General features: G+C 43.1%; 1 protein-coding gene across 2 annotated transcripts in view; it reads right to left on the bottom strand.

The window, feature by feature from the left end:
- MOCOS (molybdenum cofactor sulfurase) overlaps positions 1-19,519 on the bottom strand; it is a 400,707-nt gene that overhangs the window by 91,866 nt on the left and 289,322 nt on the right. For both annotated transcript variants that reach the window (XM_056520778.1, XM_056520779.1), the window contains exons 7-8: positions 10,338-10,454; positions 9,474-9,884 (exon numbers count right to left, since the gene is read on the bottom strand). In XM_056520778.1, coding sequence (XP_056376753.1) covers positions 9,474-9,884; positions 10,338-10,454 — 528 coding nt within the window. The remainder of the gene's footprint in view (positions 1-9,473; positions 9,885-10,337; positions 10,455-19,519) is intronic.

Genomic DNA, 19,519 nt, shown 5'->3' with positions numbered 1-19,519 from the left:
AACACCGCCGGCATGTCCGTATGGTTCTTCAGAGACTTCGTGACAACCAACTCTATGCCAAAATTGAGAAATGTCTGTTTGAATGCCAATCTCTTCCTTTTCTAGGATATTTGGTCTCTGGCCAGGGACTACAGATGGATCCAGACAAACTCTCTGCCGTCTTAAATTGGCCACGCCCCTCCGGACTCCGTGCTATCCAACGCTTTTTGGGGTTCGCCAATTATTACAGGCAATTTATTCCACATTTTTCTACCATTGTGGCTCCTATCGTGGCTTTAACCAAGAAAAATGCTGATCCCAAGTCCTGGCCTCCTCAAGCAGAAGACTCCTTTAAACAACTCAAGTCTGCCTTTTCTTCGGCTCCCGTGCTCTCCAGACCTGACCCTTCCAAACCCTTCCTATTGGAGGTTGATGCCTCCTCAGTAGGAGCTGGAGCTGTTCTTCTACAAAAAAACCCTTCCGGGCATGCTGTCACTTGTGGTTTTTTCTCTAGGACCTTCTCTCCAGCGGAGAGGAACTACTCCATCGGGGATCGAGAGCTTCTAGCCATTAAATTAGCACTTGAGGAATGGAGGCATCTGCTGGAGGGATCAAGATTTCCTGTTATTATCTACACCGACCACAAGAACCTCTCCTACCTCCAGTCGGCCCAACGGCTGAATCCTCGCCAGGCCCGGTGGTCTCTGTTCTTTGCCCGATTTAATTTTGAGATTCACTTTCGTCCTGCCGATAAGAACATTAGAGCCGATGCTCTCTCTCGTTCCTCGGATGCCTCAGAAGTTGATCTCCCTCCGCAACACATCATTCCACCTGACTGCCTGATCTCCACTTCTCCTGCCTCCATCAGACAGACTCCTCCAGGAAAGACCTTTGTTTCTCCACGCCAACGCCTCGGAATCCTCAAATGGGGTCACTCCTCCCATCTCGCAGGTCATGCGGGCATCAAGAAATCTGTGCAACTCATCTCCCGCTTCTATTGGTGGCCGACTCTGGAGACGGATGTTGGGGACTTTGTGCGAGCCTGCACTATCTGTGCCCGGGATAAGACTCCTCGCCAGAAGCCCGCTGGTTTTCTTCATCCTCTACCTGTCCCCGAACAGCCTTGGTCTCTGATTGGTATGGATTTTATTACTGATTTACCCCCTTCCCGTGGCAACACCGTTATTTGGGTGGTCGTTGATCGATTCTCCAAAATGGCACATTTCATTTCTCTTCCTGGTCTTCCTTCTGCGCCTCAGTTGGCTAAACAATTTTTTGTACACATTTTTCGTCTTCACGGGTTGCCTACGCAGATTGTCTCGGATAGAGGGGTCCAATTCGTGTCTAAATTCTGGAGAGCTCTCTGTAAACAACTCAAGATTAAATTAAATTTTTCCTCTGCATATCATCCCCAGTCCAATGGACAAGTAGAAAGAATTAACCAGATCCTGGGTGATTATTTGCGACATTTTGTTTCCTCCCGCCAGGATGACTGGGCAGATCTCCTTCCATGGGCCGAATTCTCCTATAACTTCAGGGTCTCTGAATCTTCCTCCAAATCCCCATTTTTCGTGGTGTACGGTCGTCACCCTCTTCCCCCCCTCCCTACCCCCTTGCCCTCTGGTCTGCCCGCTGTGGATGAAATTTCTCGTGACCTTTCCATTATATGGAGAGAGACCCAAAATTCTCTCTTACAGGCTTCTTCACGCATGAAGAGGTTCGCGGATAAGAAAAGAAGAGCTCCCCCCGTTTTTTCCCCTGGAGACAAGGTATGGCTCTCCGCTAAATATGTCCGCTTCCGTGTCCCTAGCTACAAGTTGGGACCACGCTATCTTGGTCCTTTCAAAATTCTGTCTCAAATTAATCCTGTCTCTTATAAACTTCTTCTTCCTCCTTCTCTTCGTATCCCTAATGCCTTTCACGTCTCTCTTCTCAAACCACTCATCCTCAACCGTTTTTCTCCCAAATCTGTTCCTCCCACTCCTGTTTCCGGCTCCTCGGACGTCTTCTCGGTCAAGGAGATTTTGGCTGCCAAAAAGGTCAGAGGAAAAAATTTTTTTTTAGTAGACTGGGAGGGTTGTGGTCCTGAAGAGAGATCCTGGGAACCTGAGGACAACATCCTTGACAAAAGTCTGCTCCTCAGGTTCTCAGGCTCCAAGAAGAGGGGGAGACCCAAGGGGGGGGGTACTGTTACGCCGAGCGCTCCGGGTTCCCGCTCCTCCCCGGAGCGCTCGCTTCACCTCCTCCGCTGCAGCGCTCCGGTCACGTCCTCTGACCCGGGGCGCTGCGATCCTGCTGCTAGCCGGGATGCGATTCGCGATGCGGGTAGCGCCCGCTCGCGATGCGCACCCCGGCTCTCCTACCTGACTCGCTCCCCGTCTGTTCTGTCCCGGCGCGCGCGGCCCCGCTCCCTAGGGCGCGCGCGCGCCGGGTCTCTGCGATTTAAAGGGCCACTGCGCCGCTGATTGGCGCAGTGGTTCCAATTAGAGTTATCACCTGTGCACTCCCTATATTACCTCACTTCCCTTGCACTCCCTTGCCGGATCTTGTTGCCTTAGTGCCAGTGAAAGCGTTCCTTGTGTGTCCCTTGCCAGTGTTTCCAGACCTTCTGCCGTTGCCCCTGACTACGATCCTTGCTGCCTGCCCCGACCTTCTGCTACGTCCGACCTTGCTTCTGCCTACTCCCTTGTACCGCGCCTATCTTCAGCAGCCAGAGAGGTGAGCCGTTGCTAGTGGATACGACCTGGTCACTACCGCCGCAGCAAGACCATCCCGCTTTGCGGCGGGCTCTGGTGAAAACCAGTAGTGGCTTAGAACCGGTCCACTAGCACGGTCCACGCCAATCCCTCTCTGGCACAGAGGGTCCACTACCTGCCAGCCGGCATCGTGACAATATATAGACCACCAGGCCAAGTTAAAGAATTAGATGATCTACTAGTTGAAGAAATAGCTAAAATGAAAGGAGAAGTTATCATTTTGGGAGACTTCAATCTTCCGGATATAAACCGGAAAACCAAAATAGCTCGTTTTGCCAGGAGTACAGATATTCAAAATTCCCTACTGGGATTATCTCTACAACAAATGGTTGAGGAGCCAACCCAGAGGGAGGCCATTTTGGATTTGGTATTCACAAATGGGGATTTGGTATATGATGTTATTTTAGGCAAAAGCTTGGGATCTAGTGATCACCAGTCAGTGTTTTTTTAATATAGGAACTGTGAAGGAGTCACACCACACAAAAAAAAAGTTTTAGATTTTAGAAAAACAGACTTTTCAAAAATGAGATTAGTCATAAATGAGTCCCTATCAGACTGGAACGGATTACATGGAGTCCAGGAGAAATGGGACTACTTAAAAGACGCATTTCAGCAAAATGTACTCTCCAAAATCCTATTGTTCCTCCTTCCCTTCTGAGGCCTCTACTGCACCTGCCGAACACTTCACATTCACATATGAGGTATTTTGTGGGCTTTTTCTTCTATTACACCTTGTAAAAGTAAAAAAACTGGGTCTACAAGAACATGCGAGTGTAAAAAATGAAGATTTTGAATTTTCTCCTTCACTTTGCTGTTATTCCTGTGACAAAACTAAAGGGTTAACAAACTTTCTGAATATCATTTTGAATACTTTGAGGCGTGCAGTTTCTATAATGGGGTCATTTATGGGATATTTCTAATATGAAAGCCCTTCAAATCTACTTCAAAACTTAATTGGTCCCTGAAAAATTCCGATTTTGAAAATTTCATGAAAAATTTGAAAATTGCTGCTGATCTTTGAAGCCCTCTGATGTCTTACAAAAGTAAGTATTGGAAGTAAGTAAGTAAGTATTGACAAAAATATACCACTAATATAAAGTGGAATATGTCATGAAAAAACATTCTCGGAATCAGAATGAAAAGTAAAAGCATCCCAGAGTTATTGAAGTGACAGTGGTCAGATGTGCAAAAAATGCTCTGGTCCTTAAGGTGAAAATGGGCTTGGTCCTTAATGAGTTAAAGTAGTAGCATAGCTATATGCACTAGTTATATGCTGATTTAAAGGGTACCTTTCATCAAAAAAACTTTTGATATATTATAGATTAATGTATGCAGAATAACTTTCCAATAGCATGTTATTAAAAAATATGCTTCTTTCTATTTAATTTTCCACTTTGAAAAAAATGACCACTAGGGGTCTCCCTACCAGTCCTTTTTTTTTTTTTTTTTATAGATTTCAGACTCATGCTGGAGTCCTAATATCTCAGACTGCAGCAGGGACACAGACTTGCTCCCTGCCAGGGAGCAGTGCTGAGTTTGTTTGTGTCCCGGCTGCAGTCTGAGATTTAGGACTCCAGCATGAGTCTGACATCTATAAAAAAAGGACTGGTAGGGAGACCCCTAGTGGTCATTTTATCAAAGTGGAAAATTAAATAGAAAAAAGCATATTTTTTTAATAACATGCTTATTGGAAAGTTATTCTGCATACATTAATCTATAACATATCAAAAGTTTTTTTGATGAAAGGTACCCTTTAATATGTCTGTACATTTTTGAGGTGTTATACCAGGGCTTAGTGTGCCACCTTGTGGTCTTTTCTTTCCCCCATTTTGGTGGAATATCTCCATGTATTTTATTAAATGTAAACAATAAAATCATTTTGTACTTTCATGAAATGACTATATTTGTCTTTTCATAGTATTCTATTCCTTGAGGGGTGTAGTTTCCAACATATGGGTGGGTTTTTATTTGCATTTATGTCAGAAACGCTGCAACTATCAGCCACCCCTGTGCAAATCACCAAATTAGGCCTCAAATGTACATGGTGCACTCTCACACTTGAGCCATGTTGTGTGCCCACAGAGCACGTCACACCCACATATGGGGTATTTGCGTAAAAATTGTTTTTTTCCCTTTTAGCTCCTTTTACTTTTTTACACAAACATGCTGGTGTAGCCCCAACTTTTCTTTTTCATAAGGGGTAAAAGGAGCAAAAGCCCCCCCCCCCCAAATTTGTGACACAATTTCTCCCGAGTACGCATATACTTCATGTGTGGATGCAAAGCGATCTGCTGGGGCATAACAGGGCTTAGGAGTGAGAGCGCACCATGTACATTTGAGGCCTAAATTGGTAATTTGCACAAGGCTGGCTGATAGTCGCAGTGTTTCTGACAAACGCAAAAAAACAAAAACAAAAAAAAAACACTCACATGTGACCCCTTTTTGGAAACTACACCCCTCAAGGAATGTAATAAGGTGTGCAGTGAGCATATACACCCCACAGGTGTCTAAAAGATTTTTGAAACATTGGTCCATGAAAATGAAAAAATGTACATTTTATTTGCATAGCCCACTGTTCCAAAAATCTGTCAAGTGCCAATGTTGTTTAAATGCTTACTCCACCCCTAATTACATCCCATGAGGGGTGTAGTTCCCAAAATGGGGTCACATGTGGGAGGGTCCACTCTTCTGGCACCATGGGGGCTTTGTAAACATAAATGGTCCCCGACTTCAATTCCAGCCAAATTCTCTCTCCAAAAGCCAAATTTTGCTCCTTCTCTTCTGAGCATTGTAGTGGGCCCGCCGAACACTTTATGTCCACATATGGGGTATTTCCAATGGGATTAGAAATTTGGTGGGGAATTTCTCCTTTTACCCCTTGTGAAAGTGAAAAATTTGGGAGACAAATTGCATTTTAGTGCGCTGACTGCACCCCTTATTATGTTCCTTGAGGGGTGTAGTTTCCAAAATAGTGTGTCTTCCTAAAGGGCTTCCTAAATGCAACATGCCCCCCCCCCCCCCAAAAAAAAAAAAAAACATTTTAGCAAAATTTGCTCTCCAAAACCAAATTTTGCTCTTTATCTTTTGAGCATTATAGTGCGCCCGCAGAGCACTTTACATCCACATATGGGGTATTGCCATACTCAAGAGGAATTGCGCTACAAATTTTAGGGGGCATTTTCTCCTTTTACCCTTTGCGAAAATAAAATGTTTGTAGAAAAACCAGCATTTTAGTGAAAAAAAATATATTTTTATGTCCCACTTTACCAAAAGTTCGTAAATTACCTGTGGGATGTTAATGCTCATTTTACCCCTTGTTATGTTTTGTAAGGGGTGTAGTTTCCAAAATAGTGGGTGTTTTTTTTTCTGTTCTGACACCATGGGGGCTTCATAAATGTGACATGCCCTTTAAAAACCATTTCAGCAAAATCCGCTCGCCAAAAGCCCATTGTCACTCCTTCCCTTCTAAGTGTTAGGAATCATGGCAGGTGGACAGCAGGTGGTGTATCCTCTGGGCCTGTGTGGAAGGAGATGAGCGGTGCCAGGGAGCAGGGTCTAAGGTGCCACTGGTTTTCACCAGAGCACGCCGCAAAGCAGGATGGTCTTGCTGCGGCAGGTAGCACCCAGGTCGCTACGCCTGGCATGACTCGTTCACACAGGTAGCTGGGGGGTGACGTGGCACAGGGGCAGAGACTGTCAGGACATGGCTTGCAGGACGTGGCAGACAGGACATGGCTGGCAGGACGTGGCTGACAGGACGTGGCAGGCAGGTCATGGCGGGATGACAACAGGGCAGGAACACGGGTACCGGATAGGATGGAACTAGAAACAGATACACAGACTCTGGGAACAAGACTTCACTAAAGCAAGACAACCAAAGAATACCAAAGATCCTCCCCGGGAACAGGGAGGGGCAGATACTTATAGCCCAGGAAACAGGTGCAGGTGCTAGAACTAATTGGGTACTGGCCCTTTAAGAATGTGAGCACTGGCACTCGCACGCCCTATAAGGCAGAGGCACGCGCGGGAGGAGCTGTGGGGACACATGGTATAGAGACACAGGACCGTAAGTGACAACAGGCTGAGATTCGCATGCGGGCGTTTCCCGCAATGCAAATCTTAGCCTCGCTGGCAGCAGGGACAGAAAGCGCTCACGGCCGGCGAGTCCAGCCGGAGCACAACTGTAACAGTACCCCCCCCCCCTTTGGTCTCTTCTTTGGAACTCAAAGAGTTCCCCACTACATGAGACCAGGGGGGTACTGGACTGGGCAAAGGCTGAAAGGAACTAGCAGACTTCTGGCAAGGAGTCTTCCGTCTTCTAAGATGAGCACCTGGAGAGGAAAAATTGACAGAAGACAACACAAGAAAAACAAGACAATGAACTTGGCAAAATACAAGACGATCCACATCCATAGCCTCTTCGACAAGAGGCAAAGTTGGTAGCAAGGAAGGATGTTGAGACACCAGACGAGGCAGACTTAGCGGGGAACCAGAAGACACCGCAGGAACTGGAAGGTGCAGGCGGACCACATCCATAGCCTCTTCGGCAAGAGGCAAAGTTGGTAGCAAGGAAGGATGTTCAGAAGACACTGAAGGAACTAGATGGGGCAAATGGTCCACATCCAAGACCTATTCGGCAAGAGGCAAAGTTGGTAGCAAGGAAGGATGTTGGGACTCCAGACGAGGAACAGATAGGCAGGGCTGGGAACCAGGAGACACTGCAAGAACTGGTAGTGGGCCAGATTGTGGTACTTGCTGCTGTTGCAAGGCCAAAAGCTGTTGCTTCATAGCTAAAAGTAACTTCCTTACTCAAGATAAATTGGGTTACAAATTTTGGGGGTATTTTTCTCCTTTTAACCTTTGTAAAAATAAAAATAAATGGGGCTACAATAACATGTTAGTGTAAAAAATTATAATTGAGTTTTATCTTCCACTTTGCTCCTATTCCTGTGAAATACCTAAAGGGTTAACAAACTTTATGAATGTCATTTTAAGTACTTTGAGGGTGCAGTTTCTAAAATTGGGTCATTTGTGGGGATTTCTTGCAGAATGGCCCCTCTAATCCTCTTCAAACTGAACTGGTCCCTGAAAAATTCGGACTTTGAATTTTTCATGAAAATTTAGAAAATTGTTGCTTTACTCTGAAGCTCTCTAATGTCTTCAAAAAGTAAAACCATGTCAACTATATGCCAACATAAAGTAGACAGATTGTATATGTGAATCAATATATCATTTATTTGGTACAACTATTTTCCTTACAAGCAGAGAGTTTTAAAGTTAGAAGAATGCAACATAGTAAAATTTTTCAAGAATTTTTTTAATTTTTCACCAAGAAATGATGCAAGTATTGACGAAAATTTACCACTAACATAAAGTACAATATGTAATGAAAAAAAAAATCTCAGAGTCAGTATGATAAGTAAAGGCATGCGAGAGTTATTAAAGGGGTTATTCACGATAAGGTGATTTTAGTACATACCTGGCAGACAGTAATGGACATTCTTAGGAAGGATCTGCGCTTGTCTTGGGGCTAAATGGCTAAGTTGTGAGATTACCAAAACACTGTGGGTTGCTTTTTGTGAACTGACATTTCCTGTTTGAGTTTTCCCATTTTTTACTACAAATCCCCAAATTCCATTTTGCTCACTCCCACACATCAGCTACCCCACCCATTGAAACATAAATGAGCTGCATCCATTCAAAAGACCTGTGGTTTTCAATCAGGGTGCCTACAGCTGATGCATTAGTTGCAATTTGATCTCTCTCCCAGCAAGCGATCCCTCCACCCATTGAAGCATACAGGCTCCCTGTCATCAGCTGACTAGTGAGTCAGGTGTCGGCCGCATTGCAAACTGGGAAAATCTGAGACAACAGTCATTTTGTATGCAGTTAAAAATAAATATTGGGGTGAAAATCACAGAAGAATTGTGAGAAAACCGTCACACCCAGGTACATGCACTATATTATGAACTACACTTACTTTACAGTCCCTGTAGCATAGTCAAATAAAAAAAAAATCCTGGAATACCACTTTAATACATAAAGTGACAGAGGTCAGATTTGCAAAAAATGCTCTCGCCCTTAGGGTCGAAATGGGCTCGGTTCCCAAGGGGTTAATAAATCTCCCCCTATATCTGCATATGCTAATGCCCACACCTGTGATATGTCACATGGCTTTCTGTTTGTAGTAGTGGTGCTGGGTTATTGCAGAGCAGCTTTACTTCAATGGGAGCTGCGCTGCAGTAGCCCAGCACCACCACTACAAACAATGCATGGAGCCAAGGCTTCCTGCTTTAGTACATTGGCTCAGATTTATCAATTTGTCTGTGATTGGTTCTTATCAGAGACAAAAATCAGACACATTTTTATCTCAGACAGATTGATAAATTTTGGCCACAGTTTATTTCTGGTGCCGTGGCAGTATTGATCAGCAGATTGGCAGGGATGTCAAGTGTCAACACCCAGCCGATCATCTATTGATGGCTTATCCTGTCAATGGTCCCATCAATAGTTTTTGGCTGTAAAATCCCCTTTAAATTAAATTATCTGCATTAGATTAAATTTGGTTGATGGGTCTCAGCTCTCATATACTAGCATGACCCAGAAATTGAAGTCAGGGAAAGGTATCAAAGTCAAGCATTTACATATTTGGCTGGAGGTACACTTTAAGAGCTTTAACTATGCATTTGGTAATTCAAACATATTTTCATATTTAAAAGTCTTGATGCAATATCTTACCTGAAATGCTGCACATGATTTGATGGGATAAAGATAGATATGACTTAGCGTGATTGCCTTGTCATTTGTTGTCATGGTTTCTCTTCCTTTGCATATACAAGTACGTTCTACTGTCGACAGATTGGAAAATATGTGACTCTGGGTGATCATTGTGTTGCCTGTAATTTTTCCATTCACATTAATATTTTTCTCTTCATTAGTTTCTGACTGTGACAAACAGATTTTAGAAAATTTTTCATAGTCCAGTATACGTGGAGTACTTTGTGCTGACCTTTTTATGAAAGTGTCTACCATAAAGTTTAAAAATACTTTGACATCATCAAAAGTGGACATGAATCCAAAGGATATCCTCACAGAACCCGTAGGTCGTCCATCAATTAGATCCATGTTATCTCCACATATATGGCCAGCCTGTGTAAAGATGATGGAAATACATTTAAGTTTTTACAATTTAGTTCCAAATTATAAACTAATATTCCTCTAATAACATAACAGTGATTATAATGATAACTATGTACCCCTGATCTGGTGGCAGGCTTGGTGCATGACAGGAGCGCACTGACGTCACTGCTGCTGCTTCTCCGCCAGGTCCCAGAATGAGTAGCCCTAGGGAAGTAGCAGTGGTGACGTCAACGTGCTCCTGAAGCTCCGCCCATGCTCCAAACCTGCTGCCGAAATAAGAAGCATAACAGACGAACAGGACCATGGATCGAGGGTACATAAGTATCGTTATCATCAGTGTCACCTGTCTGTACCAACAGAGGGCAGGTGACACTGATGACAGTTTCTCATTAAGAGTACATCATATTTGATAAGAAAGGTAATATAAAAAAAGTTATTGCATATCCATACAGGTCTCCTAACCTGTAAATAGCTTTTTACTTCAGCATTGCTAATTCCCAAATGCTTCTGGCAGGCCCCAGAATTGCAGAAACAGCCAGTACGGAAGTGGATATTATACAAACTAGCCAGCTTGTCAACCTGAAAATGCAAAAAAAAAAAAGTAAATGCAAGTGAAAAATAAAACAAATACTTTGCACACTAATGAACAAGGCTCAGGTCTACTGTAGATCTAATCACTGACTGTTGCCATTCACAGCATACCATGATTTATTGCTGGGGGAAGGATAGTTTGACAGAAAAGACATGTACAGTGTGTGCTGCTCACTGTGTTTACAACAACACAGCATGCACACAGATAGTAAAGGCAATTGGCTGGCAGCCATTACACAGAGCTGCACTGACTGCTGGAAATTGTAGTCTGGGTTGCAAGCAAGGAAAAAGGATATTCAGGAGACAAAATCACAGGGGGGGGGCACAGAACAGGTATTGTGGTGGCTTGGTGGGGCATTTTCTATTTTTCTTAACTTCCCTGAAGCACCCCTTTAAATGGTTAGTACAGAGGGAAGAAGCCCCTCCCATTATTGCCAGATGCCAATGGGTTGCGCTTAATATAGGCCCCCGGGTCTTTCATTTTAGTACTCCCATAAGGCCTGAAGGCAGGGCTTAATGAGATAATACAGAGAAACAAAATGCATTGCAATTAAAAGGATTACTGTGTAATTGGTATACAGGGATGTTTGAGGGCTCTTTTTTTACGCTGTTATCTGTAGTTTTTATCAGGACCATTTTTGTTTTGATGGGACTTTTTAATCGCTTTTTATACATTTTTTTAGGGTATACAACGTGACCAAAAATATGCAATTTTTGACTTATTTTTTTAACGTACTAGCTGAGTACCCGCCGTTGCCTGGTTTTTCCTTCCTCATCCTTGTTGGGGAGGAAAATCAACAAAGGAGGAAGCTTTTGACTTCAAATCCCATCCCATATATTGTTTTCATATCCTGTCCTCATATTCTGTCCTCATACCCCGACCTCCTATCCAGTCCTCCTATCCCGTCCTCCTATCCTGTCCACCTATCCCGACCTCCTATCCCGTCCTCCCATCCCGACCTCCTATCCCGACCTCCTATCCCAGCCTCCTAGCTCAACCTCCTATCCTGTCCTCCTATTCTGTCCTCCTATCCCATCCTCCTATCTCGACCTCCTATCCCGACCTCCTATCCCGTCCTCCTATCTCAACCTCCTATCCCGTCCTCCTATTCCATCCTCCTATCTTGACCTCCTATCCCGACCTACTATCTCGACCTCCTATCCCTTCCTCATATCCCGTTCTCCTATGTCGACCTCCTATCCCGTCCTTCTATCCCGACCTCCTATCCCATCCTCCTATCTTGATCCCCTATCCCATCCTCATATCTCAACCTCCTATCCTTAACTCCTATCCCGACCCCTATCTCAATCTCCTATCCAGTCCTCCTATCCCGTCCTCCTATCTCGACCTCCTATCTTGACCTGCTATCCCGACCTCCTATCCCAACCTCCTATCTCGACCTCCTATCCCGTCCTCCTATTCCATCCTCCTATCTCAACCTGCTATCCCGTCCTCCTATCCTGTCATCCTATATCGACATCCTATGCCGTCCTCCTATCCCGTCCTCCTATCCCGACCTCCTATCCCGCCCTCCTATCCCGTCCTCCTATCTCCACCTCCTATCCCGTCCTCATATCCCGACCTCCTAACTCAACCTCCTATCTCAACCTCCTATCCCGACCATCCCGTCCTCCTATCTTGACCTCCTATCTCCACCTCCTATCTCCACCTCCCATCCCATCCTCATATCCCGACCTGTAATATGTGTACCAGGTATTGAAATATCTCCAGCCGTACAGAAGTTATGTGAGAACACACATTTCCCATTGATTTGCATGGGACTTTAAACTAAAACCCCGACCCTCACAATTGGGGGTAGTTAAGGGTTAAATTAACTATCCTATATTTTAAGTGGACATATAAGTAACATGTGACCAAGTATTATCGAAATATCTCCAGCCATTTGGAAGTTATGCAGCAACATATATTTCCCATAGACTTGTATAAGACTTTAAACCCTTAAGGACCGGGGTTTTTTCCCTTTTTGCATTTTCGTTTTTTGCTCCTTGCCTTTAAAAAATCATAACTCTTTCAATTTTGCACCTAAAAATCCATATGATTGCTTATTTTTTGCACCACCAATTCTACTTTGTAATGACGTTAGTCATTTTGGCCAAAAATCTATGGTGAAACGGAAAAAAAAATCATTGTGCGACAAAATTGAAAAAAAAAACTTGCTGTTTTGTAACTTTTGGGGGCTTCCGTTTCTACGTAGTACATTTTTCGGTAAAAATTACACCTTATCTTTATTCTGTAGGTCCATACGATTAAAATTATACCCTACTTATATAGGTTTGATTTTGTCGTACTTCTGGAAAAAATCATAACTACATACAGGAAAATTTATACGTTTAAAATTGTCATCTTCTGACCCCTATAACTTTTTATTTTTCCATGTATGGGGCGATATGAGGGCTCATTTTTTGCGCCATGATCTAAAGTTTTTAACGGTACCATTTTTGCATTGATAGGACTTATTGATCGCTTTTTATTCATTTTTAAATGATATAAAAAGTGACCAAAAATGCACTATTTTGGACTTTGGAATTTTTTTGCGCGCACGCCATTGACCGAGCGGTTTAATTAATGATATATTTTTATAATTCGGACATTTCCGCACGCGGTGATACCATATATGTTTATTTTTATTTTTATTTACACTGTGTTTTTTTTTTATGGGAAAAGGGGGGTGATTCAAACTTTTAATAGGGGAGGGGTTAAATGATATTCATTCACTTTTTTTTTCACTTTTTTTTTGCAGTGTTATAGCTCCCATAGGGACCTATAACACTGCACACACTGATCTTTATCATTGATCACTGGTTTCTCATAGGAAACCAGTGATCGATGATTCTGCAGCATGACTCAGGCACTGAGCAGTCATTCGGCGATCGGACAGCGAGGAGGCAGGTAGGGGCCCTCCCGCTGTCCTGTAAGCTGTTCAGGATGCCGCGATTTCGCCGCGGCTATCCTGAACAGCCCACTGAGGTAACCGGCATGGTTTCACTTTCGCTTTTAGCCGCACGGCTCAGCTCTGAGCGCACGGCTAAACGGTTAATAGCATGTGGTGCCGCGATCGGCACTGCGCGCTATTAGCTCCGGGTCCCGGCTTCACTATGACGCTGGGCCCGCTGTGATATGATGCGGGGTTACCGTGTAACCCCGCGTTATATCACGGGAGCAGGACCAAGGACGTACCGGTACGTCCTTGGTCCTTAAGGGGTTAAACATAAACCCTGCCCCTGTCAAATGGGGGTGAGTAAGGGTTAAATCACCTATCCTATGTTTGTTGTTGATATATAAGTAACATGTGTGCCAAGTTTCATGTTAATATCTTTAGCTGTTTGGACGTTTTGGTGGAACATACATACATACATACACACACACACACACACACATTGAGTTTTATATATATATATATATATATATATATATATATAGACTAGCTGAGTACCCGGCGTTGCCCGGTTTTTCCTTCCTAATCCTTGTTGGGGAGGAAAATAAACAAAGGAGGAAGCTTTTGACTTCATATCCCATCCTCATATATTGTTGTTATATCCCGACCTCCTATGCCGTCATCATATCCCGACCTACTATCCTGTCCTCCTATCCCGTCCTCCTATCCCGACCTCCTATCCCGACCTCCTATCCCGACCTCCTATCCCGACCTCCTATCCCGACCTCCTATCCCGACCTCCTATCCCGACCCGTAATATATGTACCAGTTATTGAAATATCTGCAGCCGTACGGAAGTTATGTAGGAACATACATTTCCCATTGATTTGCATGGGACTTTAAACAAAAACCCTGACCCTCACAAATGGGGGTAGTTAAGGGTTAAATTAACTATTCTGAGTGTAAGTCTGTAAGCTTTGAGTGTTTGAATTTAGTCTAAAACAAGTTTGGGTTGGTGCAGATACTGTAGATCATTGTTTTCCAACCAGGGTGTCTCCAGCAGTTGCATAACCCTTGCATTTTTTTTCCTCTGGTCTGTAGCACACCTGGGGGAGGGGTTAATTAATTAACTGCTCTCAGGTGTATAAAACTAACTGGGATACTCTGTTGAGCCTTGCTCTGGCTGAGTCTCTCTGAAGCTTTGGTTTGTATGCTTAAGTGTGAACATCTGAGAAGTTTTATACGCAGAAGTTTAAAAAGCAGGAGTTGTAAGCAGGACCCACTGTAACTGTAAGTATTACACTCCCTTGATAAAAGTAGTTTTTCTTAATAGTTAATAACAGCTGTTTGTCACCAAGGATATGGACAACAGGATTGGAGGTTTTCTTCAGTGCACATTGTGCCACATGTATACATCTCTGGAGCAGAAGCTTCAGGGTGAATACAGCTGTGACATGTTGCCCACCTGGAAGCTTGTATTAGAGATCTAGAGGAGCAAAATGCAACATTGAGGGCGATTTACAATCTTGAAAGGAGCATACTGCTTACAGATCAAGCAGTTAGTGGGGTAGATATGGAGGTTGGAGAAACTAGCCAGGAGGACCAAGTAGGGAGCTGGGTTAATGTAGTTAGAGGGACTGGAAAGGGGGCAAGGAAAAGGAAGGTCACTTCTGCTTCTGATCTCCCAAGTAAAATTGCCAAGTTGACGATGATGCAAGGGCCTCAGTATCAGAGATGGCAACCCTAGTGGATACTGGTCTCCCTAACAGCCGGGGGAACAGCTCAACTAGAAGTGTGGGGGATGGTAACGCAGGTAGGCCAAGACAGTTAGTTGTGGTAGGGGATTCTATAATCAGGAAGACGGATAGAATAATTTGTCGCCAAGACCACCTCAACCGAATGGTTTGCTGTCTCCCAGGGTTCGGCATGTGGTGGAAAGGGTGGACAAATTACTAGGGGGTGCTGGGGATGACCCAGCTGTCGTGGTCCATGTGGGAACCAACGACAGAATACATGGTAGGTGGAGGTCCTTGAAGAATAATTACAAGGAACTAGGTGCCAAGCTGAAGGGAAGGACCTCTAAGGTTGTGTTCTCTGGAATACTTCCTGTGCCATGCGCATCGCAGGAAAGACAGCGGGAGCTTAGGGAGTTAAATGCATGGCTTAAGTCGTGGTGTGAGGGGGAAGGGTTTGGGTTTTTAGAGCACTGGGCTGACTTTTCATTGGGGTACAAACTCTATTCTACAGATAATTTGCACCTGAATGGAAGGGGGTCCGCTGTGCTGGGGGAGAGAATCCTGGAAGGGGTGGCAGAGTATTTAAACTAGGTGAGTGGGGGGAGGATAATAAAGCAAATAAAGCAGACAGTGGGATGGATAGGTTAGAGAGGGGTCAGGACATAATGGTGGGTGGAGAGGAGTCCTGTGGGGGAGGTTATGAGCAGTGGATAAGGAGATCCATGGGTTACAAACCTGCCTTAAAAATAAATGTAGCCCGAAAAATTGTAACCCCAATAATTCAAAAAATTCCATTAGCCCCAATAACTCAATAACTACAATATGCCCCATTAACTCAAAAAATACCATTAGCCCCAATAACTTAAATAATAACGTTAGACCCAATAACTCAAAAACTCCCATTAGCCCCAATAACTTAAATAGTACAATTAGCCCTTATAACTCAAATAATAACATTAACCCCAATAACTCAGAAAATCCCATTAGTGAGGCTATATGTGTAAAACTTAATGGAAATGTAAAGTGTATGTTCACAAATGCCAGAAGCCTAGCACATAAAATGGGGGAGCTTGAGGCCTTGATACTGGAGGAACATATTGATATAGTTGGGGTCACTGAGACATGGTTGGACTCCTCGCATGACTGGGCTGTCAATCTGCAGGGGTTTACACTGTTTCGCAAGGATAGAATGAACAGAAAAGGTGGTGGAGTCTGTCTGTATGTTAGAAGTGGTATGAAAGTTAGTGTGAACGATCCCATAGTGTGTGATGATTTTGAGGATGTGGAATCATTGTGGTAGAATTACAAAAGGAGGGAAATACTGAAAAAATTGTATTTGGTGTAATCTACAGACCCCCTAATATCACTGAAGAGATAGAAGGTCAGCTGTATAAACAAATAGAGAGGGCCGCCCGGGCAGGTACAGTGGTAATAATGGGAGATTTTAACTATCCAGATATAGATTGGGGTCGGGGCTGGTTAAAACTACAAAGGGAAGAAAATTCCTAAATTTATTGCAGGATAATTTTATGGGCAAGTTTGTGGAGGACCCAACAAGAAGTGATGCCATGTTGGATCTGATCATTTCCAACAACGCAGAGCTGGTAGGTAATGTAACTGTGCGGGAAAACCTTGGTAATAGCGACCACAATATAGTTACTTTTGATTTAAAATGTAGAAAACAAAGACAGATGGGGAAGGCAAAAACATATAACTTTAAAAAGGCAAATTTCCCTGGGCTGAGATCTGCACTACAGGACATAGCCTGGGGGGAGGTGTTCTCAAATACTGATACAGAAGGTAAATGGGAAATTTTTTAATCAACTCTAAGTAACTATACAGCTAAATATATACCAAAGGGGAACAAATATAAACGATTAAAACTAAATCCTACATGGCTGACAAATGATGTTAAAAGAGCAATAAACAACAACAAAAAAATAGCCTTAAAAAAATACAAATCTGATGGGTCAGCTATAATATTTAAACAGTACAAGGTGCTTAATAAAATCTGTAAAAATGTAATAAAAACAGCAAAAATTCAAAATGAGAGACATGTGGCCAAAGAAAGCAAAACAAATCCTAAATATTTGTTAAGATATATAAATACAAAAAAAACAAGGACAGAGCATGTAGGACCCCTTAATAATGATAATGGGGAGGTTGTCACGGGCGATCAAGAGAAGGCAGAGCTACGGAATGGGTTCTTTAGTTCTGTATATACTATGGAAGAAGGAGCTGACATTGGACAGGTCAGTGCTGGTAACACATCCTGTAATGTACTGAACTGGCTTAATGTAGAGATGGTACAAGGTAAGTTAAGTAAAGTAAATGTAAGCAAATCTCCAGGACCGGATGGACTACACCTAAGAGTTCTTAGAGAGGTAAGTTCAGTAATATCTGTACCCTTGTTCATGATATTTAGAGATTCTCTGGTGTCTGGTATTGTGCCAAGGGACTGGCACAAGGCGAATGTGGTACCAATCTTCAAAAAGGGCTCTAGGTCTTCGCCAGGCAATTATAGACCGGTGAGTCTAACGTGCATTGTGGGTAAATTGTTTGAAGGACTTATAAGGGATTACATACAGGAATACATAGGGGGTAATAGTATTATAAGTGATAACCAGCATGGGTTTACTAAGGATAGAAGTTGTCAAACCAATCTAATTGGCTTTTATGAAGATGTGAGTAGAAGCCTTGACAGAGGAATGGCTGTGGATATAGTGTTTCTGGATTTTGCTAAAGCATTTGATACTGTCCCTCATAGTCGTCTGACAGGTAAGTTAAGGTCTTTGGGCTTGGAAACTTTAGTTTGTAACTGGATTGAACACTGACTCATGGATCGTACCCAGAGAGCGGTGGTCAATAATTCGTACGCTGATTGGTCCACGGTTATTAGTGGTGTACCCCAAGGTTCTGTACTGGGCCCGCTGTTATTTAATTTATTTATCAATGATATAGAGGATGGTATTAACAGCTCTGTTTCTATCTTTGCAGATGACACCAAGCTATGTAGCACAGTACAGTCTATAGAGGATGTGCATAAGTTACAAGATGACTTGGATAGACTAAGTGTCTGGGCATCCACTTGGCAAATGAGGTTCAATGTGGATAAATGTAAAGTTATGCATCTGGGTACAAATAACATGCATGTGCCGTATGTCTTAGGGGGGATTAAACTGGCAGAGTCACTGGTAGAGAAGGATCTGGGTGTACTTGTAGATCACAGACTTCAGAACAACATGCAATGTCAGGCTGCTGCTTCCAAAGCCAGCAGGATATTGTCATGTATCAAAAGAGGTATGGACTCAAGCGACAGGGACATAATACTCCCCCTTTATAAAGCATTGGTACGGCCTCATCTGGAATATGCTGTTCAGTTTTGGTCGCCTGTCCATAAAAGGGACACTGTGGAGCTGGAAAGGGTGCAGAGACGCGCGACTAAACTAATATGGGGCATGAAACATTTTATCTACGAGGAACGATTAAAGGAGTTACAATTGTTTAGTCTTGGGAAGAGATGTTTAAGGGGGGGATATGATAAACGTATATAAGTATATAAATGGCCCATACAAAAAATATGGAGAAAAACTGTTCCAGGTTAAACCCCCCCCCCCCCCAAAGGACGTGGGGGTACTCCCTCCGTCTGGAGAAAAAAAGGTTTAGTCTAAAGGGGCGACATGCCTTCTTCACCATAAGAACTGTGAATTTATGGAACAGTCTCCCTCAGGAATTGGTCACAGAAGGAACAATTAATAGCTTTAAAACAGGGTTAGATACATTCCTGGAACAAAATAACATAAATGCTTATGCAGAATTATAAAACAACATCCCTTCCCCTTATACCCTTACACCCTTCCCTTCAATTCCCTGGTTGAACTTGATGGACGTATGTCTTTTTTCAACCATACTAACTATGTAACTATGTAACTATCCTATATTTTAAGTGGACATATAAGTAACATGTGACCAAGTATTATCGAAATATCTCAAGCTGTTTGGAAGTTATGCAGTAACATATATTTCCCATTGACTTGTAAACCCCGCCCCTGGCAAATGGGGGTGAGTAAGGGTTAAATCACCTATCCTATGTTTGTTGTTGACATATAAGTAACATGTATACCAAGTTTCATGTTAATATCTTTAGCCGTTTGGACGTGATGCTGGAACATACACACATACATACACACACACACACACGTTGAGTTTTATATATATATATATATATAGATACGCCATTGACCGTGCGTGCAGTTTAATTAACATTATATTTTTATACTTTGGACATTTACACATGCGGCGATACCACATATGTTTATGTTTATTTTTGTTAACCTTTTTTTTTATGGGAATCTTTTATTAGGGAAGGGGTTAATTCACCTTTATTAACTTTTTTATTTAATTTTTTACACATTTACAC

The sequence above is a fragment of the Hyla sarda genome, chromosome 5 (genome assembly GCF_029499605.1).
Source record: "Hyla sarda isolate aHylSar1 chromosome 5, aHylSar1.hap1, whole genome shotgun sequence".
In the NCBI taxonomy this organism is placed as follows: Eukaryota; Metazoa; Chordata; class Amphibia; order Anura; family Hylidae; genus Hyla; species Hyla sarda.
This window is presented reverse-complemented; position numbering and strand designations above follow the sequence as displayed.